Source organism: Lutjanus erythropterus, chromosome 8, assembly GCF_056507025.1.
Source record: "Lutjanus erythropterus isolate fLutEry1 chromosome 8, fLutEry1.hap2, whole genome shotgun sequence".
NCBI classification, from domain to species: domain Eukaryota; kingdom Metazoa; phylum Chordata; class Actinopteri; order Lutjaniformes; family Lutjanidae; genus Lutjanus; species Lutjanus erythropterus.
Window position 1 is genome coordinate 28,000,405 of NC_139324.1, and position 21,487 is coordinate 28,021,891.

Genomic DNA, 21,487 nt, shown 5'->3' on the forward strand with positions numbered 1-21,487 from the left:
GTCAGGACGCAGTGCTGCTGAGGTGTGTGAAGAGGTTCGTGCCCTAAAAAAAACAGATAATAATTAGACATTTTCACTCTGTGCCAGTCACGGTTCCCATGTAAAAACCACAGTGTGATGCCAGTCGGTTAATATCACACTCCGTGGGAAAGATTAACCGTGTGCGCTGCAGTACCAACACACCGAAAAGTAGCTTGATGAGTGTCCAAAGTAGTGGAAGTTTGGAGGGGACGCCATCTTTGGTCCCAGCTCTCCACGTCCCCAACACGGACTGTGTTTTCAGCAACATACCACGGCAGGGGTGAAGGCCCGGGAAGGTATCGTGAAACGTTTTAACACGTATATGACTTTTCTACCTGCTCGTTTGGGTTATTTTGTGGAAGGCGGAAGGGAATTGTATTAAATTGACGGAGCAAATGTTGGTGGCGAGAGCCTGCTTGCTAGTAGCTAACGTTACAGTAACGCGTCAGCTCCAAAGTCAATGGAGCCTGTTTGGCTAGCTAGTAGCACTGAGGACACACGACCGTCTGTCTGTGCTCAGGCCAGTGCAGTAACCTAAAGACAAATACGTGCAATAATGGCGATAAACCTTAAAGAGAGCAGAAAGGTTGCTGCTGTAGTCGGTGCATCCGTGTGTAAGCATGCTACCGTTATAAGAGCGAACACTGGTCAAGTTACAGATAGATGTTAAAAAAAAAGGGGTCTGTAAATGCAAGGATAGAAATCAAGCAAATGTAGGTGATGGTTAACGTTATATCGCAATGCATAAGTTAGGCTTGCAACCCTTTGTGTGTTGTCTGTGGTGTTTCTCCACCAACATTGCACACAATATCGGTGTAACTGACGTTAATAATCATATAAACGTTACAGAGGGGTCTTAGGTCGGCTTTAAACATGACAATAGCTGACATTATAACATGAAGTGGTCTTTAAGATGGCTCTTCGCCGTAGATGCTACTGCATCAGATGGTATGTAGCCTTGTTTGACCTTTTAGTGCTACTAACTTGGAGTAAAGAGCTGCAAGATGCCCCAACCAAAATGAAGGAGCACCCATGGGATACAGGCTGCTTTGGGCTGTGTAGTAGACTTGGACGGTGTCAAGGTTTGGGGGTATACCAGGATATTAAGATATTCTGAAGGTATGATTTTGTTTAATACCGTCATTGTGAGTAAAGTTATGTATAATATACTTGCTTGCTACTCACTTAATTGCAACTGTTATTTTATATTTAATATGAAAATATAAAATGAAATGAATTTATCAAAACAGGGAACTTAAGAGTAATTATTTGCAGGTAGAAAAGAAATGATTGGCTGATCATTACTGTTCTAAAGATATGTTAGCTAATCGCTTAATGACTAGTTGTGGATATTACCACATAATGTTCTTCTTCCAACTGCAAAAGAAGTTAATTAACCACATGATTTATTCAGTTGCCAGTTTGCAACCATCAGTTTCATATAATCTCTGTTCATTCTACTTTGTGTTGTTATATGTTGTTATATGCAGCAGCAAAATGTCATGATTTCCTATTTATTCATTATTCTGTGGGCCATTAGTCTTTAAACCCAGAATGACATCTATGTGTAGACTAATTTCTTATTAAGACACAGAATTGTAGGCTAAACAGTGTCATACATGCTACAGTGACTTCTATCACCAGCAACTCTGTTTTTACTTTGTTGTTTGTATTTTTACACAAATACCGTCATATACCTTATACCCCAGTGAAATGTCAGGAAGGTATGAAGGTATGAGAAAATAGATACCACCTAAGCTTAACTGATGCATTTTTGGTCAATTTTGGTGACCAAATTTAGTTGCAGCCCCACTTCAGACACTGAGGTAGCTCGTCCATTTCTTTGTTACATCAGAGTTGCATGCATTGACCACCATGAATTAGTGATGGCTGCCCACAGCAGTGTGATACTTGTAACTATTGAAAATTGACTTTTCTGTCTTATGTATATTTATTTTTTTTAGTTTAAGTTGGCAGTGAGTGAACATAAGTGGAAGTAACCCATGCCAGTTCATGGTGGATATTTTTCTTTTTAAGATTTAAGTGTCTGCCATAAACAGGTGGTCACTGTGCTGACTGTGCAGCATGGAGTCAAAATTACATCCACACAGCAAGAGTCGCAAGGGTTCAACCACTTGTTCCTCCAGGGGCTTGAATATAGATAATAGTTATGCGCTGAGGCCTTCATGTTTGAAACACAGGGAAATCCTTGAGAAGCGCTACATAGCTGATTTGTATTTATGATGTGAAACTGGACTTTCTGAGTGCAGAGATATGTTTATGGACTCAGCATCTCAGCAAGACCAAGATTGATCTGAATAGCAGGAGTGGGAAGGCTTTTAAAACCGCAGCTTCTCATAAAAAATATGGTTTTTATAGGTAAAATCATAGAATATTAACAGGGTCGGTTGAGGACCTATGACAACGGTTTCTGGTGAATAGTGCAGAGCTTATATTGAAGTTATGATCGTATCACAAACATTTAACATACTAATCATTTATTCACTGCATGAGTTGTAGTTGCCAGTTAAACTGTAGTGGGGTGAACAGTAATCATTTGAATAGAGATAAAGTGAGAACAATTGTCTCTGTATGTCTTGGTGTTATGGCTTAATAGTTGGTGCTGCTGTATATACTTGTTGCACAATAGGCTTGCTAGGTAGTCACATGACAATGCAAAACAAATGTGATTTTTGCCTAATTTTTCTACTTTTTGCTTTGCTTTCAAGTTGATGCAAATGCCACATGCAGCAATCACAGATATCCTGTAGTTACATAAGACAGACAAATGTGGTAGATGACTTCTTCAGTTAAAGCAGGTCTGATTAGAAGTCTTAGACCCATCATGTGAAATGTTACAAGCTATTTTGTTGTCCATTAGAAGCTTTAGCAAGAAGAAATGGACCTCTTTCCTGATTGTTACAAGGATTTGTCCCATAACATTTTCTTTACACTATGCAAGTATCTATAAGGCAGAACAGTGGCTGTTAATGTGATCTTCAGTTGTTATCAGGGCAGAGTATGCTAATAAAATTTAATCAAACTCTTGAAAATTTGATCATTTGCTTCTGTAGCAAGTGCTTAACTAAAAAGGGGGTTATGATTTAGAGCTGAATGATTCTGAAAAAAAATGTCTAATTGTGATTATTTTGGCTGATATTGCAGTTGCAATATCAGCCAAAATGATGATATTAATGGGAGTCATGTCTATATAATTGCTCTCATTTTTGTTGCAAAACATCAGTGATTAAGGTGTGGGTTTTGCCCGTGCCAAGGGGATGGGTGTTTCCATGTCTGACCTGTAAAGCTAGTCATTTAAATGTGTAAATCGATGCACCTTTTTATTTATTTTTCTCCATTTAAGGAGGAAAAATAATGCACATTTTTAATCCTGGATTAGAAGAAGCTTGTTCTTTTAATAAACATAGTGTTGCATTTAACATCTTTTTTCATTCAGTTTGACTCTCCTTAATTCCTTCTGCTTTACCAGCCTGAGTTAAAACTTTTTTGGAATAATAAGTATCTCTGTACTTAACAGCAGACAGATAAAATAGTGATCTTCTAATAAACACTGTGATCACCCATAAACTTAGAGTGTTAGCAGGTTATTTGAATAAAAATTATCAGGCGGTTGGATTTTTAGCCTGCTGTAGGCCAGAACGCCTCTGCAACATGACAATATTTTGACGCACAGTTTGCTCATAATGAACATTGTGCCTTGTGTGATCTGAGAATTGCAGTAGGCCATTTTGTGATTTTGATAAATTGAACAGCCCTAGACAGCCCTAGCCCTAAACAAATCAGGTTCCTTAATATGGTTAAATGTCTTTGAGTAAACCACGTTGTTAAAATAACTTGCATGTGGGTCATAATTATGATGCATATTTCTTATCTTTAGACATATATGCATCTGATAATTGAATGTCAGTTATGTACTGCACTTGGCTTTCATGCCGTTTGCTTCTGTGTTGGTAATAGACTTGACATTTCAGTGAACTACTTTATACAGTATGCTGTACAGAGGATCATTGGTAATCATGTCTGTATCAATAAATGTGGCTGAGTTTGCCAGTAGTTTTCATCCGCTCTGTGAAGGTTATTGCTGAGTGATCAACAGGTTAGTCAGCTAAATATTTTGTCAGAGAATCCTTAACTTAATCTAGAGATTGTCCAAAACTATCACCATTTTATTTGAGGTGTTTAAATATGATTGAGGCTTTTCTTCATCTCTGCTGCTGTTTAAATTGTTGTTGTTTACAGTTGTCAAGTGAGTGTCTGGCAGCAGTTTATGTTGTTGTTGCTTTTTAGTTATAAGTAATAACTACATTAGTTATCCACACATTTACACACTCAATGAAATTGTTTAAGAACTCATTGGAAAATGCTGTAACCCTTAGTTTTGCAGCTGGTATTTGGATGACATTGATTGACTGGAGGGCATTTCATTTAATGACATGAGCCCTTTTGTGCTTTTGTGTACTTACTTGATCATCTTGCTTGCGCTGATCTGAATAATAGTCACAAGTCGATTTTATTTAGTGCGTCAGCTGCATCATACCTGTTACAACACATTTCTCAAGTGGCTTCATGTAGCACACTGAAGTGGGCCTGTGTGCTGGCCCTGGGCGGCATTGTAATGCATAACTTAAGAGCAGACAATGTTTTTGTTTTGGAGGATATCATGAATGGCCTTTTGTTTTGCTTTTCCTGCTAAGGCTTGTTTTGTATCATGCACAAGCTGTTGGACACTACAACTCTGAGGCTAAATTAAGTCCAAACTCAGTCCAGATCTAAGATGGTTGAAGATGGTTTTGGGATGTGAAACTTGGTAGTTATGTGTGTGCGGTTTTATTTATTATTTGCATATGTCAAAAAGGAAATTGCCATTACACACAAGTAGTATTTAATTTTTTACGTCTTGCACTTACTGAATACTACTTTTTGTTAAGTCTGTGTTTTTTTGTAATAATTAACATTTTGTTATTAGAAAGTTGTTGTCTGGGCACTTTATTTTACTTACAAGTATTGTTTCTGTCTACAATAAAGTTTTTGTTTCATTATTACTCATTTCTGTCATGGCCTCACATTTTGCTGAAATGGCATGTATCTTTATTTAGTATTAGATGGTATTATAACACATAGAGCTGTAAAAGTCAGTTGATTAACTGATTAGTTGTCAAGTGTTGAATTAATCACCAACTATTTCAATAATCGATAAATTGAATCGGTGAGTCACCTTTTAAGATAAAATGTCCAAATTCTCTGACTTCAGCTTCTCAAAGGTGAATATTTTCTGGTGTCTGTTGTCTTCTAATACAGCAAACTGAATATCTTTGGGTTGTGGACAAAACAAGACATTTGAAGATGTCACCGTGGGCGTTTTCGGAAACATTGACCATATTTTTCACCATTTTACAACTAACCTATTAATCATAAAAATGGTTTAGAGATTAATCTGCATCTGCAGCCATAATAACATGCCTTCTCCAGTCTGTTTAGTGTATTTCACCCTCTGTATTTCTCATTCACCTGCTGGTATGGTGCAGTTAGTTTTTGGAGGGGAAGACTACATCCATATGCTGCTGTCATCATTGATTGATCTGTGTGGCTTTAAATGAATGTTAAGAGTTAGTATGTTTGTCTATATTTGATGCACATTCATCATTTGACTAATGTTTGTTTAACCACAGGTAGGCTCTTTCCTCAGCTGCTATGTTTTTGTGCTTTATTATTAGGAAGAATTTCTTAATGTATCATGTTTTCCTTCACTCAAATGGATTCTTTTCAGATTCAAAATGGATGTCTCATTAAAGCACAGGTTTAGTGGGCAGACCCCTCTGAGTCTGCAGCAACACTGAAGCTCAGGGAGCTCACGTAACAGTCCCACAGCAGCACACACAGTATTCATCAGTGCCTTGCAGTTAAAGCATTGCTCTTGGACGCCGAGGAGTGTTTGTAGCACAGAAATGTCTGGTACTTCCAGACTTCTACTCTTCATTAAGAGGTGTAATACATTTTTTTTGGTGACTTAATTATTTGTAGTAGTAGTAGTAAGCCGCTGTTAGTAGCTGTGTTATTGGTAAAAGGAGTAAACATGATGAATCTTGCTTATCTCCTGTGTGCTACAGAAATGTAGAGTGAAATCTGTCTTGGATATGCCACCAGGGAATGGGCATAAATTTGGTCTTGGCCTATATATCTAGTCTAGACTAGAATATCGTTATCCATCAGGGTTTGATATGATTTTTTTTTATAGGGTTGGCGATATAGGCCCAAAATAATATTGCAATATTCTGTACTGAGTAATCTGCCATTACTATATTTTTAACAATATGACTAAATACTCAAAAATATTTTTGGTTCAGAGCTCACAATAGGTGTTGAGCTCTCCTCATGGTATTTTGGCTCTCCAGTACGTAACCCGGTGCTTCTGCTTCAGGTGGTGAACTTAGTTTGTTTTATTACCCCCTTTTACTGTTATAATTTTCTTGCATTGTATATTACAGTTGTTTGTTGTACATCTGATCTTTTTAAACCAAATCACTTCCACACTACCGAGGTCACTTCCCTTTATGGAACTAACTTCTCCATCGTAATATTGCCAGTATTGCTGTATAAATTTATTATATTATTGCTAAGGGCTGCAGCTAACGATTATTATAGTCAATTAAGTGGACGATTATTTTCTTGATTAATAGTTGCTTGTTTTAAAATGTCAGAAAATGGTGAAAAATGTCAACCAGTGTTTGCCAGAATTTAAGATGACGTTTTCAGATGTCTTGTTTTACCCAAAGATATTCAGTTGGTCAGGAAGTGTAAAGAAACCAGAAAATATTCACATTAAGAAACTGGAATTATCAAAATAGTTGCAGATTAATTTAATAATTGATTAATCATTGCAGCTCTCAATATCGCCATTATAACAATATGATTTTTTTTTTGTGCCAAGAATGATATGATATGGCACACTCCTACTTATGTAGCTAAATAAGTTATGTTTATCATAACTCTGCTTGTTACTGTGTCATCTGCTCTTGAGTGGCCTTGTAGAGGCTTCAGTTAAGCCGAACGTTGCATTTCTGACACTTGCTGTGAATTGTTGCTTATCTTTTCAGGCACCATGGAGGAGCTGCACAGCCTGGACCCCCGGAGACAAGAGCTGCTGGAGGCACGCTTTATGGGTGGGGTCAGCGGCAACACAGGGGGCAGCACTGGCAGCACAAGCGGGGGAACCAAAGTGAGTGATTATTAAGAGTTTCTGTTTGTACTTAACTGGTCAAAATATTGTCTTTAGTGTCCACAGTAAGTCTTATCCTAATTTTTCGTGTTTCCTTCAGGGTTTGACCAATAATGAATGTTCAAATCACAGTTTTGGAAGTCTGGGATCCTTAAGCGACAAGGAGTCAGAGGTATACTAACCTATTGGCAATAACAAGATTTGCATAGACTAGAATTATCAGATGAATCATTGTGGTACACGTGGTTAAACTGCACATGAACTTGAAGGTCTTCACCTATCCTTTAAGCAGAATCTACTGGTTACACCCAGATGTTGCTCCTGTTGTTTATAATGTTTGCCTGAAACTCTTCTTTCTCATTTAATAGGGGTCAGACATGAAAAGAGGCAGTTCTCCTGCTTATTCGGTAGGTACATGATGAAGGTTCGAATGTTTGCATTTTCCATTGCTGTGGTTAACTTGGCTCAAGACTGCAATCGTCAGTGCTCCCTCTAACAAATGAAAATTACCAGGCAGAAAATACTTTTTCTTCTTTATTTACTGCCACTGGGTAAACTAGAACCACTTCTTCTTCTGCAGATTACTCTTCATAGCAGGTGGAACCAGTTTGTGCATGTCAAAAAAGTTATAGTCTGATTAATTACATAATTAAAGTGTGCAGTGGTGGCTGTATCTGCCCCCTGCCTGTATGTTCATATTTTCTTATTTATTTTGCTGTTTGAGACTCTCAACCCAAGATGTTGCTCTACGGGAATGAGACTCAACAATCAACTATCTTTTGATGCGTTTATGAACCACTCTGATAAATCCTACCAATTCTATTGTTAATTTTGCGACAACTTTAAATGCCAAAAAAGGAGAAAAAAAATGGAAAGAAAAGGTGAATGCTTTGTATCTTATTCATTATTAATGATTAATTGATTGGTGTCATTTTCAACTGTTGCTTGAGAAAAATGCATAAAATTTGCACCTCTAATTAGCACATATTTATTTCTTTTCAGAGTATGTGTAAATTAAAGTGTACATATTTTTTGTAGTTGTAAATCTAGTAGACTAGGTAGAAATAATGTCAATAAACAATCCGATTATTGCTCAAAAACAAGTCTGATATGAGAGTAGCAACAAGTCAAAGTGAAATCTGTTATTGTTGTGGCTAAAATCTGAAAGTACTGCTGAAAATTACAGTGAGTCATTTGATTCAGTGTTCAGTTTATTTTCAAGTTGGTAAGAAAATAATAATTTGGATTTGTTTAGACTGTCCCCACAGGTAGCTTGACACAACCACAGTGTTGTGATGCAGTTAAAGCAGCAGCAGTTCTTGATAAAGGTCAAAAAGCTTTTTTGTGTAGTAATTGTTTTGTTAAATCAAATTTTGCTTTCAGACCCCTGAGAAGAAACAGTCGGAAACTACCAGAGGCAGAAAAAGGAAACCTGAGATCCAATCAGAGAGCAGCCAAGGTGAATGTCTTTGAGTTAAAATTGTTATATTTCGACTCTTGTCATGTTTCCTCTAAATATTTTAATAACACTCTTTCCATCTTTTGTTTGAAGGGAAATCACTTGTGCGAGGGCCCAAAATAAGTGATTATTTCGATGTAAGTTTTCAATTTGATGTTTCATACATTGAAAGGAAGTGTTGAGCGAATACTGTGCGCTGTATTAGTCTTTCAACATCTGAGGCGTAAGCCATTTCCTGTCTCTGAAATAACAGATGTGGGATAGAGAGGGAGCCACCGGTGTGTCTGCTGTTATCAAATGTTAGGCAGTTATTTCACTTTTCCTCTCGTAACATTTTAGTTCCAGGGAGGAAATGGGTCCAGTCCAGTGAGAGGTCTCCCACCTGTGATTCGTTCGCCCCAGAACTCACATTCCCACTCCGCTCAGGGCACAGCCGTAAGTCGAGCCAAAATTTGTACTCAGAACCTTCTTTGTGCAAAAAATATGACAGCATTTGCATCTCTTCTAGCTTTAGATGACTGTTACTCCTTAAATGGAGGGAGAAATTCCTTCCAACCTTTAAGACGTGGATTAAAGATTGTATATCTTATTCGGTGTTAGAGAAGATTCATTGTTCTATATATGAAAAACCTTTGTAGTCTGTATAGAAATAATGGACACCGCTGACATTGGAGTTGTATACAGCTAGCCCCAGATAACATATAATTTATAACTTATTTAGTTGTAATTCATTGTTGCATTTATTTAAATAATATTATAAATATAAATAATATAGTATAAATATAAATATGATTGTTTATGAACCCAGCTGTAATACTGTCGGGGCTCTGTTGGAGCAGAAACATGGGTTATGTATTGTGTCTATCCAACTATATATATGATTAATTGCATCTTGTATGGCTTTAAATACCAATAAAAAGACTTAAAGCAAAGAAAAAAGTCCTTTGCTGCTGCATTTGGTGTTGCCCTGTCATTAATTAAAGTATTGTTCTCTCCTCTGTTGCAGGTTAGACAAAATAGCTCATCTCCTACTAGTCTGTCTTTTGGGGACCACATGACGCATCCAAAGCAACTAGCAGTCAAGTTTGTTCAGGTGAGGCAGGGGTGACTGTGGAAAGTCTGGATGCCACTGTTGCTCTTAAATGTGTTTTGTGTTGGATTGTTGCTCAAGTTTTTAAACAACTTCTTCTGTTGTTTTCCACTCCAGACTGACCTTACAGTGTTGAAATTGGCTGCCCTTGAAAGCACTAAGAATCTAGACCTTGAGAAGAAGGAGGGGAGAATAGATGATTTGCTAAGGGTAAGGAGAAGATCTTACTGTGTACTACCTTACAGAAAGGTCTGACTGGTCTGATGTTAACTTTCGTGCTAAACAAATTAGACCTTTGCAGATGTTTGGCATTGAAACAGACTTTAATTTGTATTGTCTGTCAACCATATAAAGTGCATTTTTTTTTTTTTAGATTTTAAGTAATTGGTGGATTGGGAGAGTAATATAATTTGTGCAGCTGCTGATTACAGTTTTTTTTCTGCTTCATAGGCAAACTGTGATCTCAGGAGACAGATAGATGAACAACAAAAATTACTTGAAAAGTACAAGGAACGCTTGAATAAATGCATCACCATGAGCAAGAAGCTGCTCATAGAAAAGGTAAGGGTTGCCTTAACACTTGATGATCGTTCAACATGTTCATATGTGTTTGCAAACCCACACTCAAACCTGTTTTGTTTTGTTCTTCAGAGCACCCAGGAGAAGCAGGCCTGTAGGGAGAAAAGCATGCAGGATAGACTTCGTTTAGGCCATTTCACTACAGTGAGACATGGAGCCTCATTCACAGAGCAGTGGACCGATGGCTATGCCTTCCAAAACCTTGTGAAGTAAGAGGCTTTTAATGAGATTGTTTGTGTCTCACTGATTGTGTTGATATTTTCTTGTCGTTTTATTTATTTTATTTCATTTTTTTTTAGCCGTAATTCATCCTCAGAGAAGCAGCTCTCTTTGCCTGGTTGGGTCTCGCATTGCATCAGAGGACATTTGCATAAAGTTGAGGTTTTTTTCAGCTTTCCCTGTACTGCAACTGGACAGCTTTTTTAAATGTCTGGAGCTCAGCGGGTGGCACTGGGCTGCAATGCCAGGTCCCATTCAAAATGAATAGCAGCCTATCACACTCCCAGCTTTCAAGTCCGTATGCGTGAACAGCTCATAATTCCTACTTGCTCTGATCATGTCGGCTCCACTGCTGAATGAGTTCAACTCAGCTACTCTTGAACCAGTCCGAACTCCGGCCCCACTTCCTCTGTCGTCTTGTGATTGCCACTCGGCTGACAATGCTGTCAGGAATCCTTCAGGAGAAGCGTTCTACAGCATTTTTTGATTTTATGACTGAGCTGCGATTAGGACACACACTTTTTATTTTTGCCTGTTTGGAAATCTGTTCACGTCACAGATAAAGGCAGGGTTTGACACTAACCATGGCCCAGTATCCACAAAAAAACAAAACAAAACACATGTACGTAGCCACCAGGTTCTATCCCAATACTGTGAGCTTCGCCAACAAGTTTCAGTTCCATGAAAATCCTGATCCCCTCGTACCTTTTAGTTCATTACAACTAAAGTCTGAGTTTACTAAGCCTACAGAAAAAATCCCCACAGAAAAAATTGGAAAAAAATGAAATGGCAACTAAAATGTGGGAGCGAAAGTTTAAGTGTGTGGAATCGGCACGTTTAAGGATGTAATGAACCATGTTGTGTGCTGTCAGTTTCCTCAACTGGCCAAGAAGTCTAGCTCATTTTTCATCAGAAACAATGCCTTCAGGAAGCACAGTTTATATTTGGGCTACCAAATATAGGAGATTGTTTTCCTGTGAGACAGTGCTTATCAGTGTCTATCCCTGAATTTTTTAATGTTTGGCACCCTCTCTGCATACAAGCTGAACTCTAGTGTAGTCGGGTGGAGGTCCCCTCCACAACCTCACTAGTGTTACAGCTTTCATAAGATGTTGTAGCAGAGCACAGGAATGCAGCTAATCTCATCTAACAAAAAGCACTGATTTCCATCTGCAGACAACAAGAGTGGATAAACCAACAGAGAGAAGACATCGAGAGGCAGAGAAAACTTCTAGCCAAGAGGAAACCTCCAACCTCCAGCAACTCCCAAGCACCAACCACAAACTCTGAGCCAAAGCAACGCAAAACCAAGGCAGTGAATGGAGCAGAAAGTGATCCCTTTCTAAAACCCAGCCTACCTCAGCTGTAAGTGAAGTAAATCACAGATATCAGAGCAGCCATTCCACAGGCAAAGGCAGTGTAATTTTATTTTGATTTTATAGGTGTATACTCAGCTGTTGTAAAGCAAATTTAACAGGACTGCATGCACAGTAGATGAATAACTGAATGTGCTAATCTGAGTAAACATGGAGACTCTGTTAACAGAAACAAATGTTTTTCTTTCTCTCTTATCATCCAAAGGCTGACACTAGCAGAGTACCATGAACAGGAGGAGATCTTCAAACTGCGACTTGGACATCTCAAGAAGGTTTGTCCAATGCCAAATCTGAATATAAATATATATTCAGGAATGGAAAATTAATAAATAACTACAGAAGACATTGGGGGTTGAATTTATCATTATGGATTCATTTTAGCCTTCAAAAAAAGATGCTGCACTTCAGGGCTGAATCTAAGAACTTCTGAAAAGAATTCGATTGCACTGAGCCAGTGTTGTAAAGGTACAACGCTAAAGTTAGCATCAGCTAAACGTTCTGCTTAACCGCCTTCACTTGTCCAGCAGTTTGCGGGTAAAACAAACAAGACTTTTCTTGGTCCTGAGAAGCTGTAGCGTGTATTAACTGACACACGTGCACTGTACATTTACTGACTCACTGACAATTTACTCCTAAGTTTAAGTTTCTGCTCCACTATGAGCAGCACCAGCAGTTTGCCACTCACTTTCCCCCACTTGCATGCCGCACACACTACGCCTGTGTGCTACGACAGTATGCTTCAATATATTTATTAAGGCAGTTGCGGTTAACCACCATCCCGTGGGCAAAAGTCCATACCGTCACAGCCCTGGTCTCTACCGTATAAACATCTCTGCAGCATTGCAGTTCTTCATTATAATGCTGTTTTGTAACACATTTTACCTTATCAAAAATTGCAGCTTCTGCAGTTTAGATATTGCACTTGGCCACGTTTCTTTTTGGCTTAATTATGCAGCTCTAGTGGGGAATATGTCTTCCTGTGTAGTACAGACACATGACTTTATGTATTAATACATTTCTTAAGTTTTCAAGGACACAATGTATAATAAAGGGTGCTTTTACACAGTTTAGAAGTTAAAACCTAATTGGCGTCTTTAAATTATTAAACATAGCAAATCTTTGTCTTCTAGATGAGGATAATTGAACATATTCAGTCTGATTCTCCTGTTTCCTGAGCTGAACCACTGTTCCTTTTGTGTGAATTACCCTAAGGATGCAGTGAGCCTGTAGTTTGTCGATGTATTCATTGTTTTCCTGATGAATAAGCATCACAGGCAGCCCCTGACAGACTCCGTACCAAGTCAACCGTTAATATTTAATACAGAACTAGTCAGCTGTGTACAAGTGGGTTTTGATGAGCTCCTCTCCTTGTAGTCAGAGCTCTGAAGTTCCTTGTGTGCGTTTGTGTGTTTGTGCGCTTGAATCATTTATAGGAAGAAGCTGAGATCCAGGCGGAGCTGGAGCGTCTGGAGAGGGTGCGCAACCTTCACATTCGGGAGCTGAAGAGAATAAATAACGAAGACAGCTCACAGTGAGTCTGAATCAATTTCTTTGACAGTTACTGCATTGACATTGGTACGTGATGGACACACGGGGCCAGTATCCTCAACCATAATGGTGATATTAAGTAACTGCCCGCTTCATAAAGCTCTCTTTGTCTTTCTCCATGTTGGTCATGTGTTGGCACAGTTAAGCTACTGCTGAAGAATTTGTCATTGACACATAGGTCTGTATCTGTAAGTCTGATTGTCAACTGTCTTTTTTTTTCCATCCAAAGATTTAAAGATCACCCAACGCTGAATGAACGATATCTGCTCCTACACCTTCTAGGAAGAGGGGGCTTTAGTGAAGTTTACAAGGTACATTAAATGTTCATGTTATCAATCTCAAAATGAAGTAATACTTGTAGCCGGTGTGTATTCCAGAGAGCAGCCTTAGAGAAAACTGTATCTTAATGACTTTGTTAACCTTGAGATGAGGGAAACTCTTGAGTTTTCAGTTACACAGAGGGAGGCAAGTTAAACTGGGCCACAGTAACTAACTCGGCCTACCTACCTACCTACTGCCTGGCAGGGCCGGTTTTCTTCTACAAACTGAGTTTCTTTCTGTCTCTTCCCTCTTTATCATCTATTAAGGAAATGTAAGTCTTGTAAACAATTGAGTAATGGACAACGGTGAATAAAACTTAATTGTGTAGGCTTTTCTTAAAAATACACAGGCATCAGGCAGGATCTCTACATCCACTGGATTAAAATCTGTTCTATATTAACCCATTGTCGTGTTAAATCATAGTATCGGAGCCATCGACGATGGCATCTGTCATTCGTCAGGCAGAGTGAACAATTTCTCATCTCAGGGTTCATCAAGTCAGTTTGTTAAACCTGCTTTCTGGAATAGACTCCTGGTGCTGCTTTTTATTTTTGCTTATTGTTACCGTTTGTTTGTATGTCGTGCAGGCTTTTGACTTGATTGAGCAAAGATATGCTGCTGTGAAAATCCACCAACTTAACAAGAACTGGAGAGAAGAGAAAAAGGAGAACTATCACAAGTATGTTGGAAATATGTAATCTCACCTGCAGTTTCCTATAATTAGTGTTTGAAATGTCATACAAGTTTTTCCAATACCCTTTGCTTTCAGTGTTTTGTTATTCCTCTCCATAAACTCCAGTCCCAGGCAGAATACAGCACCTGCACCTTCATGCTTTGGATGCTAATAGAAGCGTAATTACCTTCCTCTCCGCAGGCACGCTTGTCGAGAGTACAGAATACACAAGGAGCTGGACCACCCCCGAATCGTGAAACTTTATGACTACTTCTCACTGGACACAGACACGTTAGTGCACTCATAGAAATCCTCGTTCGTGCATTTCCAGAACTTTTCAGTTGATTTCTTTTTGGTGTTGGCCATAATTCTTAATAAGTCTTTTTTCCATCCAATAGCTTTTGCACTGTCATGGAGTACTGCGAAGGCAACGACTTGGATTTCTACTTGAAACAGCATAAGCTGATGTCTGAGAAGGAGGCACGGTCCATAGTCATGCAGATTGTGAACGCACTAAAATACCTGAACGAAATCAAACCCCCCATCATCCATTACGACCTCAAGCCAGGTAGGCATGCCCTGCTGGACAGCTGATGGCTCTCATCACACCAATTCAAGAAAATATCAGTTATTCTGCGTTAAATCAAATTGTGCCAATTGTGTGTCATTATCTTCTGGGCTAGAGGAGTCATCCAAATGTTGGTGTGTCCTATTTTTTTTTTCCTCTAATGCTGACTTATTTTTCTTGAATTTCAAGGTAATATCTTATTGGTAGACGGCACAGCCTGCGGGGAAATCAAAATCACTGACTTTGGTTTGTCCAAAATCATGGATGACGACAACTACGGCGTAGATGGGATGGACCTGACGTCACAGGGGGCAGGGACCTATTGGTGAGAAAAAATATCCCACTCATACACACATCACATACAGCAAACAGACATGGACAAAGGTGGAAAAAGCATTCTTTAATTCAAATGTACAATAAGAAGTTTTTAACTGGTTGATTTTACACTCTAAAGACCTTCATTAGCAAACAAGACAAGTCTGTGAGAAGATTGGCTGTTTCTGTATACTTATTCTTAATTCCTGTCACAGGGTGGGATTCTCCTTGAAATAAGATGAAACAGGCCTGTTTTTACATTTTCCCAGTCAAAGTTACAATGAGTGGTTTGCTAGCCAGTAAAAAAAAAGAAGCAGATTTTTTTTAAAAATAATTTGATTTCTGACTTTATTTTTTTGTGGTTATGGTGGTAAGTTCCTTGTAGCAACTTTTTGGGGTAATTTAAAGTCGTATCTGCATCAGGGTTTGTTTTTTGTTGACATCTTAGCATGTGTAGTTATCTGGCAGTTGAAAATATAAAAAACCAAAATGTCCGGTGGGAAATATACTGAATAGATCATATAAAATATGTTGCATAAAAAAAAGCATATTTTAAGAAATTAGGTGAATTAGTTGTGATCATTTTCCATTCGGTATTCAAGTTTGCTGTACATGTAGCTGAATTAAACTGTGACTTATCAAGAATGGACACGTCTGTGAGCCTATCTACCATGCTGAAAGGTGCGTTGGGAGATTTTGTTATATATGATGAAATCCCCAATGTGTCCTGATTCAGGTTGGGCTTTAAGCTAAAATTTTCCAAACAACCATCGCCAGCCCCTCAATCTGCAATTGGTGATGTCTTCATCCCCCCTCCCACCTCCTCCTGTCCTCTCGAGTCTCAATTCGAATTCACTATGTTATGTACGTTAACTCTGGTTTGGCTGAATTAAATCCTTAATTCACTTCATGAAAAGAGGGCGAAGAGTCGAACTCTGCAGGCTGTTTACCTCTCACTTCTCACCCCGCTCAGCAAAATAAGATGATAAATATTGCCCCAAAAATCGGCCAAAAAAAAAAGCAGCCCATCGTCGACAGTATATTTGTCCAGTCGCCTGACCCTTGTCCAGATGAGGAAAAGACAAAGAAAGGAGCTTTACATCACCAGGTGTAGTGCTAAAGGAAAGAACCAGAATGACAGTCTACCACATTTTTCTTAAAGTGAAGAAATAGAATAATTGCATTCACATAATGCAAACTGCAATTTTTTTCAAAGTGCTTGAGGATTTAATCATCACAAAATCATATATCCCTGATCAGTTAGAGCGCACGTTTTTCAGTGAGAGGCGTTGTTTTTTCAGCAAGCTGCAGCAGAGAGAAAGGGAGAGAGCGAGACAGAGAGTGCTCATCTGGACTGACTGCCATGTAATATTCTCAACATGACGAAACTATTTATAAAGTCAGTCTAACATTTACATACACACTAAAACAACACTACATCTATCGGCTAAATATTTCTGGCAGTTGTTCTATGTGGTTCTATGTGACTTCTGGAATATTTGGTCTGTGTCTGTATCTGTATTGGCTATCAAAAAAAGTTTCTGATCTCAATCATGTTTTCTAAATTAATCAAATGTTTTAAATCAAAAAGAAATTAGTAACTTGTCATACAGTATAAATGTAGTGGAGTAAAAAATACAAAGTAGCACAAAATGAAATTGTCAAGTAAAGTACGAGTACCTCAGTCAAACTTACAACGCAGTACTTGAGTAAATGTACTTGGCTATATTCCACTCCTGGACATCAAAGTGTTTAGCAGACGACTAGTACAGACACTAAACAATTTTTCTTTTAATATATTCTATCCAGGTACTTGCCTCCTGAATGTTTTGTGGTTGGTAAAGAGCCTCCAAAGATCTCCAATAAGGTGGACGTGTGGTCCGTGGGCATCATCTTTTTTCAGTGTCTGTACGGAAGGAAGGTAAGGAGTGCAGTACGTTTTTTTAATCCTTGTTTCTGTCATTTATTGCGTTATGATTGAGTTCTGCTCCTCTTTTTTTTCAGCCTTTTGGCCACAATCAGTCGCAACAGGACATCCTGCAGGAGAACACCATATTGAAAGCTACCGATGTTCAGTTCCCTGTCAAGCCTGTGGCCAGTAATGAAGCAAAGGTAGGTGAACTTGCATAAAAAGTAGGACTGCCCCGCCTAAAGATTTTGCAAGGTTGACCAGTAGTCATTAATTCAGGCCATTAGTCAACAAGTCATTGTACGTTTATGATATTAAATCTAATTATCTGTCTAGACCTCAATAATTATAGACTGTCACTAAGAATCCTCACTTAAACAAGCATTTTCTTCTCCAATCCAAACACACAGCTTCATCTCAAAAAAGAAATAAGCAAACTACAGTTTTATTTTTAGTAAAAACAATTTCCTTTTAATTTGATTCAGCATATTTCAAAAAACACCAGACAAAACAAAAAGTAGCCTTGAAACTGCTGTAAATAGGTATGATGCAATAAATTAGCAATCATTAATCAGACTGCAAGGCAAGGAAAGTAACTTAAGGTGAATTTTGATAACAAGTGTGATCCACATTTCTCTCTCAGTCTGACAACAAAAGATCCTTCACTAAATAATCCTACGTTTTCAAAGTAAAAGAGAAATACTCCACACAGCTGTGTTATATAATGAGAGTAAAGTGGTTGTAGGTAGTGTTTTTGGCAACTCAGTTTTGCTTGTTTATTTTTTCTGCGACTGACTAATGAAAACTTGGTAAATTATTTATTTATTTATTTAACCCTTATTTATCAGGGTAAAAACAGTTCCGATTAGATCTCTTTCAATGGTCACCTGACCTAGAAGGCAGCAAAGTTCTATGTTGAGTTCGTGATTCCATCACCAGATGTTTTTTTGGGGTAATTTTCATTGGGCCGATAGTTGTTATTTTATTTTGCTAATCTAACGGTCTGCAGAGTGACAGGCGCTGCTATGTGACCGTCTCATCCAGCAGCACAGTACACATCGATTCAGCCACTGCTGAGTGCTCTGAACTAGGTGAGGAGTGAGAGCATAACAATCTTTAGAGCCCAAGTTTTTAAATATCTAACACTGGTGAACTGACCCTTCACCAAGCCCCGCCTCCAAACCGCAACTGTCCAATCATAGCTTAGCAACCATAACTAGTGCTGTCAAGCTTTCCATTTCACTGCATGTTGAAGGTATTCATGAGACTGAGGAGAGTGATAGTCTGTGTTTCATGAGTCTGGAGGGTGGCAGTAACTTTACCACCAGACAAACTTGTTAGATACCACTGCACTTACATTTGCTCTGTGGTGGTCTGAGGAGGAGGATGTGGGCTGGTGCAGAATCAAAGTGGGTCAACAACGATGCATCTCACTCTGACTCACTGTCTCAGGTCTAAAGTGAGTTAGCTTAGCTCTTATCCCAGCACTCTTCTGCAATCGTGGTCTGGCTGGGCGACCCATCTCAAAGTCCACTGCTCTAATCTTGTCCCTGCCCTTGTTTTTCCCCACTTTAATGAGTGTATTTCTGTCATTTATCATGTAGATATAAGTTTGATATTTCACTATCCAACCAGTGTTCACTCAGATGTAAGCTAGCTTTAGCCTCAGTCTGTTAGCATTAACGTTATATCATGCACACATCTGTCAGGTGACTTTAACAGGGTTCTTGTTTTAAAACGTGTCAGATGGGAATGATGTGTCAGCTGGTGATTTCTCAGCCGATTCAAATCGAGTTAGCAGTATCTTACATCAGCCAACTACACTTATGAAATCTGCTTGTGAATCATTATTTTAGCTGACAAAATCCACCGAAGCTGCTCTTGTTTGCTTCTGTAAGGAATCAAAGACCTCATGTTTCAACAATTACTTCCAGTTTCGAAGTTAAATCTGCCACTGTTATCACCGTAAACTGCATAAATGCAGTGCGAGAATGGACAGTTTGGCAGGCGTAGCAACAGTAACTAAGGAGGGCGGAGCTCAGCGAAGGGTCAGTTAAGGATTCATTTTAGTCAAACCAGAGCTGGTGATTGTTGGGACAGTGGGAAGACTAACAAAGACGGGTTTGGTGAGTTTTACCTGCTTTTCTGCTGAGTTTAAATGAAATGTGTTTTATGAGGAATTAACAAGTCAATTAATCTCGTCTTAGTTAAGTAAAAGAGAGATGCTTGAATTCAGGTGATCGGTTGTATTTCTCTGTTTAATAAGGAAAATAGATCTGAGACTGTTGGATTTCTTGACATTTTGTGACTTGATTTTGTTTAATATACCTAATGAACATACATACAAATTGTTACAAATTGTTAGCAACTTAAATAAAAATGGCTACTCACTATGACTATCCTATGAAATTTAAAAAAATGTAACATCAGTTTTTTCATCTGATGCAGTTGTTTACATTTAATACAAACAATAACTTAAGAGGTTGGCATAACGTGGTTTAATAGCCAAGAGTTTGATCTTTTAAAATATATTTTGCAGCACAGCTGAGTGAAAAGCCCTTCAAAATATGGTTTTATCTAAATCTTGTCCTAAAGAGTGAGACACCACCATTGAAGGTGTTAACAGAGAGGGATGGAGTCTTTTTGTTAAGTCTCATATTATCAAAGAAAAATGCTGAACACAAATTAAATTTTTGATACTGTTCCTCTAGGCCTTCATACGGCGTTGTCTGGCATACAGGAAGGAGGACCGCATTGACGTTCACCAGATGGGAAGCGACCCCTACCTGCTCCCTCACATGCGGAGATCGAGCTCCTCTGGAAACCTGCAGATGAGCGCTGCTGGCTCAGGACTCGCCTCCTCCAGTATCATCTCATACTGACAGCCTCGTACTGTGACAAAAGGAAGAAAAAAAAACAAAAGGCAAACTGACCAAGTCGCTCCCCACCTGCAGAGCTCCGGGCTCGTGGGAGAAGGAACAGCCAGCGACAGGAGGAGGAGCAGGACACCGGTGGGGAGATCTCACCTGGCCTCCTGGCCTGTGCCAGGCTTTTTCTACTTGTTTACCAGGGCTCGATCAGCAGAGGAGGGACAGTGAAGGGATGTTTTTAAAAGGATCTTCTGACGGTCCGACAAAAAGCACTGAAACTGACATCGTACCTTGAAGAAAATGTGACTGGACGGTGTGTTCAGATGTCGTGGATGGATAAAGCCTTAAAGGGCCGAAGGGAGACTTGGCAGCCTGCCGTTTAGATGAAATAACATGGTCCTGCCAGGGTGCAAATGATTCAGCTGCTAGAAGTTAATTTACTGTGAGGAGGAGGAGGAGAGGACAGTCATTATATAGAACTACAAAGATTTCACTATTGATTTGGCTAAATGTTTTTGTTTTTCACAAATGTTAGGCTTTAATTTGAGTTATTTAGCCATGAGAATGTAATGTGTAGCATACAAGTGGCAACTAGTGACATGTAGGTTGGGGGCAGCGTACTTACGTTTAATGCACAAAGTAACCAAATGTAGAAAAATGACAATGTATAAAATCCTATGCAGGAATATTAATTAACAGATAAAATTGGAAACTGTATATGCTGTACAGATGAATTTTCAAATTTTGAACTGCAGCAGTAATGTGTACAAAGTTAAAATTTCCCCATGTAAAACTTAGTCTCCTGGAGTGTTTCGTTTTGCTGCTTTGTTGCTCTTACTGTTTCAAGGGCTGTATGTTCCACTTCGGGTACAAATTGTACAGTTCCGCAAAGAGTGAATAATAAATGCCAGGAAACGTTTTTCTCTCCCAGTGAATGAAGAATATATCAGCCTGGTCATTTTAAAGTTAACATCCATACTAATAATACACTCTATAAAATTTAGGGTGCAATCTACCACCATTTGTTCTCCATTTTTTTTTTTAAAGATTATACTGGCACCCGGTGGCTGTGTTTGGTACTGCAGTGTTTCAGGGTGGACCAAAGGATGCTGGACCACTTCAGAGATGAGCGCAAAAATACAAAGCAGATACCAGAGGCTGGGATAGTGAAAATACATCAGTTTAATCAAGGTAACAATATCTCACTTTACAAATTATACATTGTACAAAACCAAAACCGTCTTATATATTTAATGACTGTCAAAGGCAAACCTGCTTCTCTAAAGGAAAATCCCCAGTAGT

General features: G+C 38.7%; 1 protein-coding gene across 1 annotated transcript; it reads left to right on the top strand.

The window, feature by feature from the left end:
* Positions 1-301: 301 nt before the first annotated feature.
* tlk1a (tousled-like kinase 1a) lies at positions 302-21,104 on the top strand. Its single transcript, XM_084725162.1, has 22 exons — positions 302-317; positions 7,137-7,258; positions 7,359-7,430; positions 7,627-7,665; positions 8,642-8,717; positions 8,811-8,854; positions 9,057-9,152; positions 9,724-9,810; positions 9,925-10,017; positions 10,258-10,368; positions 10,459-10,595; positions 11,782-11,970; positions 12,187-12,253; positions 13,415-13,512; positions 13,759-13,840; positions 14,438-14,529; positions 14,725-14,814; positions 14,922-15,091; positions 15,281-15,416; positions 17,216-17,327; positions 17,411-17,518; positions 20,027-21,104. The coding sequence occupies exons 2-22, from the start codon at positions 7,142-7,144 to the stop codon at positions 20,195-20,197; spliced, it is 2,187 nt and encodes a 728-aa protein (XP_084581288.1). The 5' UTR covers positions 302-317; positions 7,137-7,141; the 3' UTR covers positions 20,198-21,104.
* Positions 21,105-21,487: the final 383 nt, after the last annotated feature.